Source organism: Pongo abelii, chromosome 18 (genome assembly GCF_028885655.2).
Source record: "Pongo abelii isolate AG06213 chromosome 18, NHGRI_mPonAbe1-v2.0_pri, whole genome shotgun sequence".
Taxonomy (NCBI): domain Eukaryota; kingdom Metazoa; phylum Chordata; class Mammalia; order Primates; family Hominidae; genus Pongo; species Pongo abelii.
In genome coordinates, this window is record NC_072003.2 from 34,438,335 (window position 1) to 34,453,706 (window position 15,372).

At 38.3% G+C, this 15,372-nt stretch overlaps 1 protein-coding gene across 4 annotated transcripts in view; it reads left to right on the forward strand.

Annotated features, from left to right (window-relative positions):
* ZNF267 (zinc finger protein 267) overlaps positions 1 to 15,090 on the forward strand; it is a 43,569-nt gene extending 28,479 nt beyond the window's left edge. For all 4 annotated transcript variants that reach the window (XM_002833990.5, XM_009236387.4, XM_054533826.2 and 1 more), the window contains one exon: positions 12,262 to 15,090. In XM_002833990.5, coding sequence (XP_002834036.1) covers positions 12,262 to 14,267 — 2,006 coding nt within the window. In that variant the 3' untranslated portion in view covers positions 14,268 to 15,090. The remainder of the gene's footprint in view (positions 1 to 12,261) is intronic.
* The last annotated feature ends 282 nt before the right edge of the window (positions 15,091 to 15,372 follow it).

Below are 15,372 nucleotides of genomic sequence, written 5' to 3' on the forward strand. Positions count from 1 at the left end.
AGACTTGTAGTATAGTTTGAAGTCAGGTAGCGTGATGCCTCCAGCTTTGTTCTTTCGGCTTAGGATTGACTTGGTGATGCGGGCTCTTTTTTGGTTCCATATGAACTTTAAAGTAGTTTTTTCCAATTCTGTGAAGAAAGTCATTCGTAGCTTCATGGGGATGGCATTGAATCTATAAATTACCTTGGGCAGTATGGCCATCTTCACGATATTGATTCTTCCTACCCATGAGCATGAAATGTTCTTCCATTTGTTTGTATCCTCTTTTATTTCATTGAGCAGTAGTTTGTAGTTCTCCTTGAAGAGGTCCTTCACATCCCTTGTAAGTTGGATTCCTAGGTATTTTATTCTCTTTGAAGCAATTGTGAATGGGAGTTCACTCATGATTTGGCTCTCTGTCTGTTATTGGTGTATAAGAATGCTTGTGATTTTTGCACATTGATTTTGCATCCTGAGACTTTGCTGAAGTTGCTTATCAGCTTAAGGAGATTTTGGGCTGAGACATTGGGGTTTTCTAGATATACAATCATGTCATCTGCAAACAGGGACAATTTGACTTCCTCTTTTCCTAATTGAATGCCCTTTATTTCCTTCTCCTGCCTGATTGCCCTTGCCAGAACTTCCAACACTATGTTGAGTAGGAGTGGTGAGAGAGGGCATCCCTGTCTTGTGCTAGTTTTCAAAGGGAATGCTTCAGTTTTTGTCCATTCAGTATGATATTGGCTGTGGGTTTGTCATAGATAGCTCTTATTATTTTGAGATACATCCCGTCAATATCTAATTTATTGAGAGTTTTTAGCATGAAGCGTTGAAGTTTTTCAAAGGCCTTTTCTGCATCTATTGAGATAATCATGTGGTTTTTGTCTTTGGTTCTGTTGATATGCTGGATTATGTTTATTGATTTGCGTATGTTGAACCAGCCTTGCATCCCAGGGATGAAGCCCACTTGATCATGGTGGATAAGCTTTTGGATGTGCTGCTGGATACGGTTTGCCAGTATTTTATTGAGGATTTTTGCATCAATGTTCATCAAGGATATTGATCTAAAATTCTTTTGTTGTGTCTCTGCTAGGCTTTGGTATCAGGATGATGCTGGCCTCATAAAATGAGTTAGGGAGGATTTCCCTCTTCTTCTATTGATTGGAATGGTTTCAGAAGCAATGGTACCAGCTCCTCCTTGTACCTCTGGTAGAATTCAGCTGTGAATCCATCTGGTCCTGGACTTTTTTCGGTTGGTAAGCTATTAATTATTGCCTCAATTTCAGAGCCTGTTATTGGTCTGTTCAGAGATTCAACTTCTTCCTGGTTTAGTCTTTGGAGAGTGTATGTGTCGAGGAACTTATCCATTTCTTCTAGATTTTCTAGTTTATTTGCGTAGAGGTGTTTGTAATATTCTCTGATGGTAGTTTGTAATTCTGTGAGATCGGTGGTGATATCCCCTTTATCATTTTTTATTGTGTCTATTTGACTCTTCTCTCTTTTCTTCTTGATTAGTCTTGCTAGCGGTCTATCAATTTTGTTGATCTTTTCAAAAAACCAGCTCCTGGATTCATTAATTTTTTGAAGGGTTTTTTGTGTCTCTATTTCCTTCAGTTCTGCACTGATCTTAGTTATTTCTTGCTTTCTGCTAGCTTTTGCATGTGTTTGCTCTTGCTTCTCTAGTTCTTTTAATTGTGATGTTAGGGTGTCAATTTTGGATCTTTCCTGCTTTCTCTTGTGGGCATTTAGTGCTATAAATTTCTCTCTGCACACTGCTTTGAATGCATCCCAGAGATTCTGGTATGTTGTGTCTTTGTTCTCGTTGGTTTCAAAGAACATCTTTATTTCTGCCTTCATTTCGTTATGTACCCAGTAGTCATTCAGGAGCAGGTTGTTCAGTTTCCATGTAGTTGAGCGGTTTTGAGTGAATTTCTTAATCCTGAGTTCTAGTTTGATTGCACTGTGGTGTGAGAGACAGTTATCATTTCTGTTCTTTTACATTTGCTGAGGAGAGCTTTACTTGCAACTATGTGGTCAATTTTGGAATAGGTGTGGTGTGGTGCTGAAAAGAATGTATATTCTGTTGATTTGGGGTGGAGAGTTCTGTAGATGTGTATTAGGTCTGCTTGGTTCAGAGCTGAGTTCAATTCCTGGATATCCTTGTTAACTTTCTGTCTCTTTGATCTGTCTAATATTGACAGTGGGGTGTTAAAGTCTCCCATTATTATTGTGTGGGAGTCTACGTCTTTCTGTAGGACACTAGGGACTTGCTTTATGAATCTGGATGCTCCTGTATTGGGTGAATGTATATTTAGGATAGTTAGCTCTTCTTGTTGAATTGATCCCTTTACCATTATGTAATGGCCTTGTTTGTCTCTTTGGATCTTTGTTGGTTTAAAGTCTGTTTTATCAGAGACTAGGATTGCAACCCCTGCCTTTTTTTGTTTTCCATTTGCTTGGTAGATCTTCCTCCATCCCTTTATTTTGAGCCTGTGTGTCTCTGCACGTGAGATGGGTTTCCTGAACACAGCACACTGATGGGTCTTGACTCTTTATCCAATTTGCCAGTCTGTATCTTTTAATTGGAACCTTTAGCCCATTTACATTTAAGGTTAATATTGTTATGTGTGAATTTGATCCTGTCATTATGATGTTAGCTGGTTATTTTGCTCATTAGTTGATGCAGTTTCTTCCTAGCCTCGATGGTCTTTACAATTTGGCATGTTTTTGCAGTGGCTGGTACTGGTTGTTCCTTTCCATGTTTAGTGCTTCCTTCAGGAGCTCTTGTAGGGGAGGCCTGGTGGTGACAAAATGTCTCAGCATTTGCTTGTCTGTAAAGTATTTTATTTCTCCTTCACTTATGAAGCTTAATTTGGCTGGATATGAAATTCTGGGTTGAAAATTCTTTTCTTTAAGAATGTTGAATATTGGCCCCCACTCTCTTCTGGCTTGTAGGGTTTCTGCCAAGAGATCCGCTGTTAGTCTGATGGGCTTCCCTTTGTGGGTAACCCAACCTTTCTCTCTGGCTGCCGTTAACATTTTTCTTCATTTCACCTTTGGTGAATCTGACAGTTATGTGTCTTGGAGTTGCTCTTCTCGAGAAGTATCTTTGTGGCATTCTCTGTATTTCCTGAATTTGAATGTTGGCCTGCCTTGCTAGATTGGGGAAGTTCTCCTGGATAATATCCTGTAGAGTGTTTTCCAACTTGGTTCCATTCTCCCCGTCACTTTTAGGTACACCAATCAGACGTAGATTTGGTCTTTTCACATAGTCCCATATTTCTTGGAGCCTTTGTTCGTTTCTTTTTATTCTTTTTTCTCTAAACTTCTCTTCTCGCTTCATTTCATTCATTTCATCTTCCATCACTGGTACCCTTTCTTCCAGTTGATCGAATCAGCTACTGAGGCTTGTGCATTCGTCACGTAGTTCTCTTGCCTTGGTTTTCAGCTCCATCAGGTCCTTTAAGGACTTCTCTGGATTGGTTATTCTAGTTAGCCATTCGTCTAATTTTTTTTCAAGGTTTTTAACTTCTTTGCCATGGGTTCGAACTTCCTCATTTAGCTCAGAGTAGTTTGATCATCTGAAGCCTTCTTCTCTCAACTCGTCAAAGTCATTCTCCGTCCAGCTTTGTTCCATTGCTTTCGAGGAGCTGCGTTCCTTTGGAAGAGGAGAGGCACTCTGATTTTTAGAGTTTCCAGTGTTTCTGCTGTTTTTTCCCCCATCTTTGTGGTTTTATCTACCTTTGGTCTTTGATGATGGTGAAGTACAGGTGGGTTTTTGGTGTGGATGTCCTTTCTGTTTGTTAGTTTTCCTTCTAACAGTCAGGACCCTCAGCTGCAGGTCTGTTTGAGTTTGCTGGAGGTCCACTCCAGACCCTGTTTGCCTAAGTATCAGCAGCGGTGGCTGTAGAACAGCAGATATTGGTGAACCGCAAATGCTGCTGCCTGATCGTTCCTCTGGAAGTTTTATCTCAGAGGAGTACCCGGCTGTGTGAGGTGTCAGTCAGCCCCTACTGGGGGATGCCTCCCAGATAGGCTATTCGGAGGTCAGGGGCCTACTTGAGGAGGCAGTCTGCCCATTCTCAGATCTCAAGCTGCGTGCTGGGAGAACCACTGTTCTCTTCAAAGCTGTCAGACAGGGACATTTAAGTCTGCAGAGGTTACTGCTGCCTTTTGTTTGTCTGTGCCCTGCCTCCAGAGGTGGAGCCTACAGAGGCAGGCAGGCCTCCTTGAGCTGTGGTGGGCTCCACCCAGTTCGAGCTTCCTGGCTGCTTTGTTTATCTACTCAAGCCTGGGCAATGGTGGGCGCCCCTCCCCCAGCCTCACTGCCGCCTTGCAGTTTGATCTCAGACTGCTGTGCTAGCAATGAGCGAGGCTCTGTGGGCGTAGGACCCTCCGAGCCAGGTGTGGGATATAATCTCCTGGTGTGCCGTTTGTTAAGCCCATTGGAAAAGTGCAGTATTAGGGTGGGAGTGACCCAATTTTCCAGGAGCCGTCTGTCACCCCTTTCTTTGACTAGGAAAGGGAATTCCCTGACCCATTGCAGTTCCCGGGTGAGGCGATGCCTCGCCCTGCTTCGGCTCATGCATGGTGGGCTGCACCCACTGTCCTGCATCCACTGTCTGGCACTCCCCAGTGAGATGAACCTGGTACCTCAGTTGGAAATGCAGAAATCACCCGTCTTCTGTGTCGCTCATGCTGGGAGCTGTAGGCTGGAGCTGTTCCTATTCGGCCATCTTGGCTCCCCCCAGAGTTCTTTATTTCTAATTCATTTTTCAAGTATAGTTTGGGCAGATGTAGTGTTCATAGTAGGTAGTTGTCATTTTTTCATCACTTTCAATATATCTTCCTGCCATCTTCTGGCTTGTGAGATTTTTTGCTGAGACATCTGTTGATCATTTTATAAGAGTGGCCTTGTACGTGCCAAGTCATCTTTTTCTTTCTGACTTCAAGATTCTCTTTGTCATTTTTGAATTTCTGATTATAATGTCTCATGTGAGTCTCTTTGTGTTGCTGCTAGAGTTGGTTGAACTTTAAATTTTAGGCCATTTTCACCATCAAATTTGGAAAATTCTTAGTCATTATTACTTCAAATAAATTTTCTGCTCTTTTTCAGTCTAGAATTCTCATGAGTATGTTGGCCTACTTGATAGTATCCCATAGGTTTACTAGGCTCTTTTTTCCTTCATTTTTTTATCCTGTTTGCCTTCCTGACTCTAAAATTTCAAATGACCGGTTATCAAGCGTGCTGGGGATTTTTTACCTGCTATATCAGGTCTGCTGTAGACCTCATCTGGTGAATCTTTAAATTTAGTTTTTATTTTTTACCTCCACACTTTGTGTTTTTATAGTTCTAATCTCTGTTCATTTTCATCATCTGTTTTCTCTTTTAGTTTAGTTGTGTTCTCCTTTAGTTGATTGAATATTTTTAATATAAATATTTTAGCCAGTTATGTGGCTCATGCCTGTTATCCCAGCTACTTTGGAGGTTGAAGTCGGAGGATCGTTTGAGGCCAGGAGTTTGAGACCTGCCTGAGCAATATATTGAGACCCTGTGTCTATAAAAAATAATAAATATGGCTGGGTGCGGTGGCTCATGCCTGTAATCCCAGCAATTTGGGAGGCCGAGGTGGGCGGATCACGAGGTCAGGAGATCGAGATCGTCCTGGCTAACACGATGAAACCCCGTCTCTACTAAAAATAAAAATAAAAAAATTAGCTGGGTGTGGTGACAGGGGCCTGTAGTCCCAGCTACTCGGGAGGCTGAGGCAGGAGAATGGCCTGAACCCGGGAGGCGGAGCTTGCAGTGAACCAGGATAGCACCACTGCACTCTAGCCTGGGCGACAAAGCAAGACTCTGTTTATAAAAAAAAAATAAATAATAGTAATAATAATAAATACACTAGGTGTGATGGTGCATGCCTGTAGTTTTAGGTACTCAGGAAGCTGAGGCAGGAGAATCAGTTAACTTCAGAAATTTATGCCTGCAGTGAGCTGTGATTGTGCCACTGCTCCCTAGTTTGGGTTTTTTTGAGAAGTGTCCCTTCAAATCTTGTGCCCATTTTTGATTGGATTATTAGATTGTTTCTTATAGAGTTGTTTGAGCTCCTTATATATTCTGATTATTGATCCTTTGTCAGATGGGTAGTTTGTGAATATTTTCTCCCATTCTGTGGGTTGTTTCTTCACTTTATTGAATATTTCCTTTGTTGTCCAGGTGCTTTTTAACTTGACATGATCCCATTGTCCCTTTTTGCTTTGTTTCCTTGTGCTTTAATACATTACTTAAGAAATTTTTACACCAACCATTGTCCTAGAGAGTTTCCCCAATGTTTTCTTGTAGTAGTTTCATAGTTTGAAATCTTAAAGTCCTTAATCCATTCTGATTTGATTTTTGTATATAGTGAGAGATAGGGGTCTAGTTTCTGTTTTTAATGAATAGCTTTTCTTCATATATATGGATATCCAGTTTTTTTTAGCACCAGTTATTGAAAAAAACTGTTCTTTCTCTACTGTATGTTCTTAACATCTTTGTTAAAAACGAGTCCACTCAAGGTGTCTGGAGTTGTTTTTGGGTTCTCTATTCTGTTGCATTGGTCTGTGTGTCTGTTTTTATGCCAGTTACCATGCCATTTTGATTACTACAGCTCTTCAGTGTAATGTGAAATCAGATAATGTGACTCCTTAAGTTTCGTTCTTTTAGCTTAGGATAGCTTTGCTATTCTGAGTCTTTTGTGGTTCCATATATATTTTAGGATTGTTTTTTCTAATTCTGTGAAGAATGTCATTAGTATTTTGATAGGGATTGCATTGAATCTGTAGATTGTTTTGAGTAGTATGGATATTTTAACAATATTGATTCTTCCAGTCCATTGACATGGGATATTTTTCGTGTGTGTGTGTGTCCTCTTATCTTCTGTTTCTTTTCTTTTTTTTTTTTTTGAGACGTGTCTCCCTCTTGTCGCCCAGGCTGGAGTGCAGTGGCGCGATCTCAGCTCAGCTCACTGCAACCTCCGCCTCCCGGGTTCAAGTGATTCTCCTGCTGCAGCCTCCCAAGTAGCTGGGAGTCCAGACATGTGCCACCGTGTCTGGCTAATTTTTTGTAATTTTAGTAGAGATGGGGTTTCACCATGTTGGCTATGCTGGTCTCAAACTCCTGACCTCAAGTGATCTGCCCACTTCGGCCTCCTAAGGTGCTGGGATTACAGGTGTGAGCCACTGCACCCAGCCATCCTCTTCAATTTCTTTCATTCATGTTTTACAGTTTTCATTGTACGGATCTTTCACTTCTTTGGTTAAGTTAATGTCTAGGTATTTAATTTTATTTGTGGCTATTGTAAATAGAATTACTTTCTAATCTCTTTTTTCAGATTCTCTGTTGGCATATAGAAATGCTACTGATGTTTGTATGTTCATTTTATATCCTGCAACTTTGTTTATCAGTTCTTATCGTTTTTTGGTGGAGTCTTTAGATTTTTCTAAATATAAGATTGTACCATCTGCAAACAAGAATAATTGGACGACTTCCTTTCCAATTTGGATGCCATTTAGTTTTTTCTCTTGTTTTACTGCTGCTGTAGCTAGCACTTCCAGTACTATGTTGAATAACAGTGGTGAAACTGGACATCCTTGTCATGTTCCAGATCTTAGAGAAAAGACTCAGATTTTTTTCCTCCATTCAGGATGATACTAGCTGTGGATCTGGCATATATGGTTTTTATTATTTTGAGGTATGTTCTTTCTGTACCCAGCTTTTTGAGGGTTTTTATTATCAAAGGATGTTGAATTTTATTAAATCCTTTTTTTCAGCAGCAGTTGAAATGATCATATGATTTTGTCCTTCATTCTGTTGATATGATGTATCATATTGATTGATTGCATATGATGAACCATTCTTGCATCCCTGGGATAAATCCCACTTTGTCATAATGAACAATCTTAATGTGTTGTTGAGTTCTGTTTGCTAACATTTTGTTATTTTTACATAAATATTTATTATCGGTATTGGCCTACAGTTTTCATCTTTTGATGTATCTTTTTCTGATTTGGGTATTATGGTAATACTGGCCTCAAAGAATGAGTTGGGAAGTATTCCTTCCTCCTCTGTTTTGGAAGTTTTTGAGTAGGGCTGGTATTAGATCTTTAAATGTTTGGTAGAATTTAGCAGTGAAACCATCAGGTCCTGGGCTTTTCTTTACTGGGAGACTTTTTATTATGGCTTTGAACTTGTTACTTGTTATTGGTCTGTTCGTGTTTTGGATTTCTTCCTTGTTTAATGTTGGTAAGTTGTATATATCTGGGAACTTACCCATTTTTGTTAGATTTTCTAATTAGTTGGCATACAGTTGTTAACAATAGCCACTAATAATCTTTTGAATTTCTGCAGTATCAGTTATAATGTCTCCTTTTTCATCTCTGATTTTATGTGGGTCTTCTTTTTTTCTTAGTCAAGCTAAAGGTTTGTAAATTTTATTTATCTGCTTAAAAAATCAACTTTTCATTTCATTGATTTTTTTGTATTTTGTATTTGAATTTTATTTCTGCTGTGATCTTTATTATAATTTTTGTTTTGTTTTGCTGTTTTTTCTTTAAGATGCAACATTAGGTTATATGATTTTTTTCTTTTTTGATGTAAGCACATATATCTATACATTTCTCACTCAGTACTGCTTTTGCTGTATCCCATAGGTTTTGGTATGTGTTTTTTCATTATTTGAAGAAATTTTTCAATTTCGTTCTTAATTTCTTTACTGATCCAATTTTCATTCAGGAGCACATTGTTTAATTTACATTTGTTTGTATAGTTTCCAAAATTCTTGTTACTGATTTCTAGTTATATTCCATTGTGGGCAGAGATATTTGATATTATTTCACTTTTCTGAATGTTTTAAGACCTGTTTTGTAACCTAAAATGTTGTATATCTGAAAATTATGTATGTGCTGAGAAGAATGTGTGTTCTGTAGCCATTAGATAAAATGTTCTGCAAATATTTATTAGGTATATTTGGTTTATAGCACAGATTAAGTCTGATGTTTCTTTCATGATTTTCTATCTGTAGGATCTGTACAATGCTGAAAGTGGTGTGTTGAAGTCTCAATTATTATTGTATTGGGGCTTCTCTCTTTAGCTCTAATACTCTGTGTCTCAGTGCTTTAGTGTAGGGTGCATGGATATTTAAAATTGTTATATTCTCTGACTGAATTGATCCCTTTATCATAAAATGACATTTGTTCTGTCTTCACAGTTTTTGTCTTGAAATACATTTTATCTGATGTAAGTATAGCTACTTTGGTTCTTTTTTTTGTTTTCATTGGCATGGAACATTTTTCCATTCCTTTATTTTTCAGTCTATATGTATCTTTATAGGTGAAGTGTATTTCTTGTAGGCAGCAGATAATTGGTTCTTCCTTTTTCTTTTTTTCACCCATTCTGTGTCATTTAATTGGAGTGTTCAGTGCATTTCCATTCAGCGTTATTATTGATAAGTATGTGTTCACTCCTGCCATTTTGTTATTTGTTTTTGTATCTTCTCTTTCTTTTGTCCTTCCTTCCTGTCTTCATTTTAGTGAACATGATTTTTCTTGGTGGTATGATTTAATTTCTTGCTTTTTGGTTTCTGTGTCTGTTGTATGTTTTTTTATTTGAGGTTACCATGAGACTTACAAATACTATCTTATAACCTATTGTTTTAACTGTTGACAACTTCACACTGATTGCCTAAGTGAACAAATAAGCAACAAGAAAACTAGTAAAAAGTCTACCTTTAACTTTATTTCCCCATTTTTAAACTTTTTGTTGGTTCTCTTTGTCTTATTTTACTGTCTATGTCTTGAAACATTGTTGTAGTTGTATTGAGTCATCATTGAGTATTTCTACTTGAGTATTTTACACACCACAATTACCATATTATAATATTCGGTTTTTCTCTGTGCTATTACCAATGAGTTCTGTACCTTCAGATGACTTCTTATTGTTCATTAACATTCTCTTCTTACAGATGGAAGGGAATGTCCCTTAGTGTTACTTGTAGGACAGGTCTGGTTTTAATGAAATCTCTCAGTGTTTGTCTGGGAAGGTCATTTTTTTCTCCTTCGTGGCTATGGAATATTTTCACGGGATACGCTATTCTAGTGTAAAAGCTTTGCTACTTCAGCACTTTAAATATGTCATGCTGTTCTCTCCTGGCCTGTAAGGTTTCCACTGAAAATCTGCTGCCAGACATACTGGAGTTTCATTGTATGCTGTTTCTTTTTTCTTGCTGCTTTTAGGATCCTTTATTTTTAATTTTTGGGAGTTTGATTATTAAATGTCTTGAGGTATTCGTCTTTGGGTTCAGTCGGCTTTGTGTTCTGTAACCTGGTTGTACTTGGATATTGATATCTTTATAGATTTGGGAAGTTCTCTGATCGTATTCTTGAAACTTTCTACCCCTTTCTCTTTCTCTCTTTAAGGTTAATAACTCTTAGATTTGCCCTTTTCAGGGTGTTTTCTAAATCTTGTAGGCATACTTCATTCTTTATTGTCTTCTCTACATATTTTCAAATTGCCTATGTTCAAGCTCAATAATTTTTTCTTTTGCCTGATCAGTTTTGCTATTAAGAGACTGATGCATTCTTCAGTATGCCAGTTGCATTTTTTAACTTCAATTTCTGCTTGATTCCTTTTAACTATTTCAACCTCTTTGTTCAATTTATCTGATAGAATCTGAATTCCTTCTCTATTTTATCTTGAATTTGTTTCCTCAACACAACTATTTTGAATTATCTGTCTGAAAAGTTACTTATTTTGTTTCTCCAGGATTGGCCTCTTGTGCATTACTCAGTTTGTTAGGTGAGGCCATATTTTACTGGATGGTCTTAATGTGTAGATGTTCATCTGTGTCTTGGCATTGAAGAGTTAGGCATTTATTGTAGCCTTTGCAGTCTGGGCTTTGTGTCCACCCTTGTTGGGAAGGCTTTCTGGAATTTGAAGGTACTTGGATCTCAAACTCAATAACGTTGTTCTTGCAGACTCATGGAGGTACCATGTGGTTGGTCTTGGTTAAAATCGATGAATTATCTGGATTACCAAGCAGAGACTCTTGTTCTCTTCCCTTAGTTTCTTCCAGACGAATGGAATTTCTTTCTCTGTGCTGAGCTGCCTGGAGCTGGGGTGGGATGACACAAGCTTCCCTGTTGCCCCCACCACTGGGACTGTGCTAATTTAGACCTGAGGTGAGCACAGCACTGGGTCTCACCCAAGGCCCAGTGTAATTACTGCCTGGCTACCACCTAAGTTTACTCAAGACCTTAGGCCTCTACAATCAGCAGGTGGTAACCAGCCAGGTTTGTGTCTCCTCAGGGCAGTGAGTTCCCTTTGGCCCCAGGTAGGTCCAGAGATACCGTGTGGGAGCCAGGTATTGAGGTCAGAAGCCTTATTTATCTCATGTTCTATTCTACTGCAGCTAAGCTGGCATTCAAATTATAAGACAACATCCTTCCCACTCCTCCCTCCCCTTTCTGCAGGCAGAGAAGCCTCACAATGTGTCTGCCACCACCACCACCCCACAGGGGTTTCCACTGGGCTATCACTGATGTTCACTCAACGCCCAAGCACTCTTTAGTCAGCTCATGATGACTGCTTCCACATCTGGGACTTACTCTTTGGTGCAGGGCAGGTCCAGAAATGCTGACTCAGGGACCCTAAGAGTCTGCTTGGTGCTGTACCCCACTGTGGCCAAGCTGGTACCTCAGGTGCAAGACAGAATCCCATTTACTTTTTCCTCTGCTTTGCTCAAACAGAAGGTATCTTTCACTATACCCACCACAGTGGGAAACGTTCTGGGTCACACCTGAAGCCAGCACATCTCGGAGTCCAATGCTCATGATGTGTTATTGGGGTACCACTGTTGGTTATTCAGAGACCAGCAGCTCCTAAGTCAGAAGGTGATGAATCCTGCCAGGTCTCTGCTGTGATAGGGCAGCACTGGGTTCATTGTAGTACCCTAGTCACTGTGCTCTCCATCTCCCAAATGAACAGATTTCTCCCCACCATGCAGATGCTGCCGAGGGGCAAGGGCAAGGTGGCACAAGCACTCCCTTTCCTCCACTGTTGGTGTCTTAGTAGTTCACATGCCACTTTATTGTAGTAAAGTTTGTATATCACTTGAGAAAACAGGGCCTCAGGTTTTTCACTCAACTGTTGTTGTATTCTCAACTTAGCATAATTTTGTATATTAGATTTGTAAAATATATGTACCTGAATCTAGTAATTGGAATTCTTAAAATTTTTATATCTTTCAGATGTGTTTTTGCATTATAACAAGGACCTGTTGACAGAGCACTGCACAGAAGCTTCATTCCAAAAAGTGATATCGAGGAGACATGGGAGCTGTGATCTTGAGAATTTACATTTAAGAAAAAGGTGGAAAAGGGAGGAGTGTGAAGGGCACAATGGATGTTATGATGAAAAGACTTTTAAATATGATCAATTTGATGAGTCCTCTGTTGAAAGTTTGTTTCACCAGCAAATACTTTCTTCTTGTGCCAAAAGCTATAACTTTGATCAATATAGGAAGGTCTTTACTCATTCATCATTGCTTAATCAACAAGAGGAAATAGATATTTGGGGAAAACATCACATATATGATAAAACTTCAGTGTTATTTAGGCAGGTCTCTACTCTAAATAGTTACCGAGATGTTTTTATTGGAGAGAAAAATTATCATTGCAATAATTCTGAAAAAACCTTGAACCAAAGCTCAAGCCGTAAAAATCATCAGGAAAATTATTTTCTAGAAAAACAATACAAATGTAAAGAATTTGAGAAAGTCTTTCTTCAGAGTATGCATGGGCAAGAGAAACAAGAACAGTCTTACAAATGTAATAAGTGTGTAGAAGTTTGTACCCAGTCATTGAAACATATTCAACATCAGACCATCCATATCAGAGACAACTCATATAGATATAACAAATATGATAAAGACCTTAGTCAGTCATCAAATCTTAGAAAGCAGATAATCCATAATGAAGAGAAACCATACAAATGTGAAAAATGTGGGGATAGCTTTAACCATAGTTTGCACCTTACTCAACATCAGATCATTCCTACTGAAGACAAACCTTATAAATGGAAAGAATGTGGCAAAGTCTTTAACCTTAACTGTAGTTTATACCTTACTAAACAGCAGCAAATTGATACTGGAGAAAACCTTTACAAATGTAAAGCATGTAGCAAATCTTTTACTCGTTCCTCCAATCTTATTGTGCATCAGAGAATTCACACTGGAGAGAAACCATACAAATGTAAAGAATGTGGCAAAGCCTTTCGCTGTAGTTCATACCTTACTAAACATAAGCGAATTCATACTGGAGAGAAACCTTATAGATGTAAAGAATGTGGAAAAGCTTTTAACCGTAGTTCATGCCTTACTCAACATCAGACAACTCATACGGGAGAAAAACTTTACAAATGTAAAGTATGTAGCAAATCTTATGCTCGTTCTTCAAATCTTATTATGCATCAGAGAGTTCATACTGGAGAGAAGCCTTATAAATGTAAAGAATGTGGCAAAGTCTTTAGCCGTAGTTCTTGCCTTACTCAACATCGGAAAATTCATACTGGAGAAAATCTTTACAAATGTAAAGTATGTGCCAAACCTTTTACTTGTTTCTCAAATCTTATTGTGCATGAGAGAATTCATACTGGAGAGAAACCCTATAAATGTAAAGAATGTGGCAAAGCCTTTCCTTATAGTTCACACCTTATTCGACATAATCGAATTCATACTGGAGAAAAACCATACAAATGTAAAGCATGTAGCAAATCTTTTAGTGACTCCTCAGGTCTTACTGTGCATCGGCGAACTCATACTGGAGAGAAACCCTATACATGTAAAGAATGTGGCAAAGCCTTTAGTTATAGTTCAGATGTTATTCAGCATCGGAGAATTCATACTGGCCAGAGACCCTACAAATGTGAAGAATGTGGCAAAGCCTTCAACTATAGGTCATACCTCACTACACATCAGAGAAGTCATACTGGAGAAAGACCCTACAAATGTGAAGAATGTGGCAAAGCCTTCAACTCTAGGTCATACCTCACTACACATCGGAGAAGTCATACTGGAGAGAGACCCTACAAATGTGATGAATGTGGTAAAGCCTTTAGCTATAGGTCATACCTCACTACACATCGGAGAAGTCATAGTGGAGAGAGACCGTACAAATGTGAAGAATGTGGCAAAGCCTTTAACTCTAGGTCATACCTCATTACACATCAGAGAAGTCATACTAGAGAAAAACTTTAAAAATGTAAAACATGGAGCAGATTTTTTACTTGTTACCCATGTCTTATTGTGCATCAGATAATTTATATGGGAGTGAAACCCTACAAATGTTAAGAATGTGGCATAACCTTTAACTATTTTTCAAGCCTTACACAACGGCAGAGAATATAAACTGAAAAAATCCATACAAATATTAAAAATGTGTCAAATTATTTTAAACTGTGCTCAACCCTTACTCAAGATAATCCATACTAGAGAAACACTATAGATGTAAAACTGTGAAAAGTTTTATTCAAAATATCAAACTTATGAGTCACCTAGGGGTTCATAGAAAAAGAAAGTTTGCAGATGCAATAAATGTGAGGAAGTATTTAATAAAAAATGAAGTCTAAATGTGTCAGAATTTATGTGAGAAAGGACTAAAGCACAGACACTTTCAGCCTTTATACTAAATAAGAGTATTTTTTATACAGAATAATCCAAAGGCAAAATAATTAGATAATTTATTTGCTTATATGTTTTAAAGTAGCAAGAACATTGATGTTTTGACAGGTATATTTCATAGATACTTCATTTGTATTTACAGTATTTGAGGTTTTTGGAAAGCAAATATTTGTATAATTCAGCTTTCAAATCTGTTGTTGCTTTTCCTTAATCCATGGCACTCATGTGAAAATATGTGTTCTGTTTTTTTTTTTCGCATCAGAACAATGTGAGGTCCTTCTATGTTAATATCATTAATATCAACATTTTTCATGGAAGTTTAATGCCAAATGTAAAACACATGAAGAAAAATTTTTAAAATATGCTCTTTGTGTTTGAATAAAGCAGTAATGCATGTAAACATGTACGTGTTTAGAGCATTTTCTATATTAAAGTAAGAGGGATATTCTGAATTTTTGAAATTACTTCACCAATTCCTCTGTAAGTTAAAAAAAAAAAAAAAGACTTCATTTAAAGCAGAGGTCCCCAATCACAGGCTGTAGACTGGTTACTGGTCTGTGGCCTGTTAGAAACTGAGCTGCACAGCAGAACATGAGTGGTGGGTGAGCAAGCATTACCACCTGAGCTCTGCCTCCTCTCAGATGAGTGGTGGCATTAGATTTTCATAAACCCTATTGTGAAC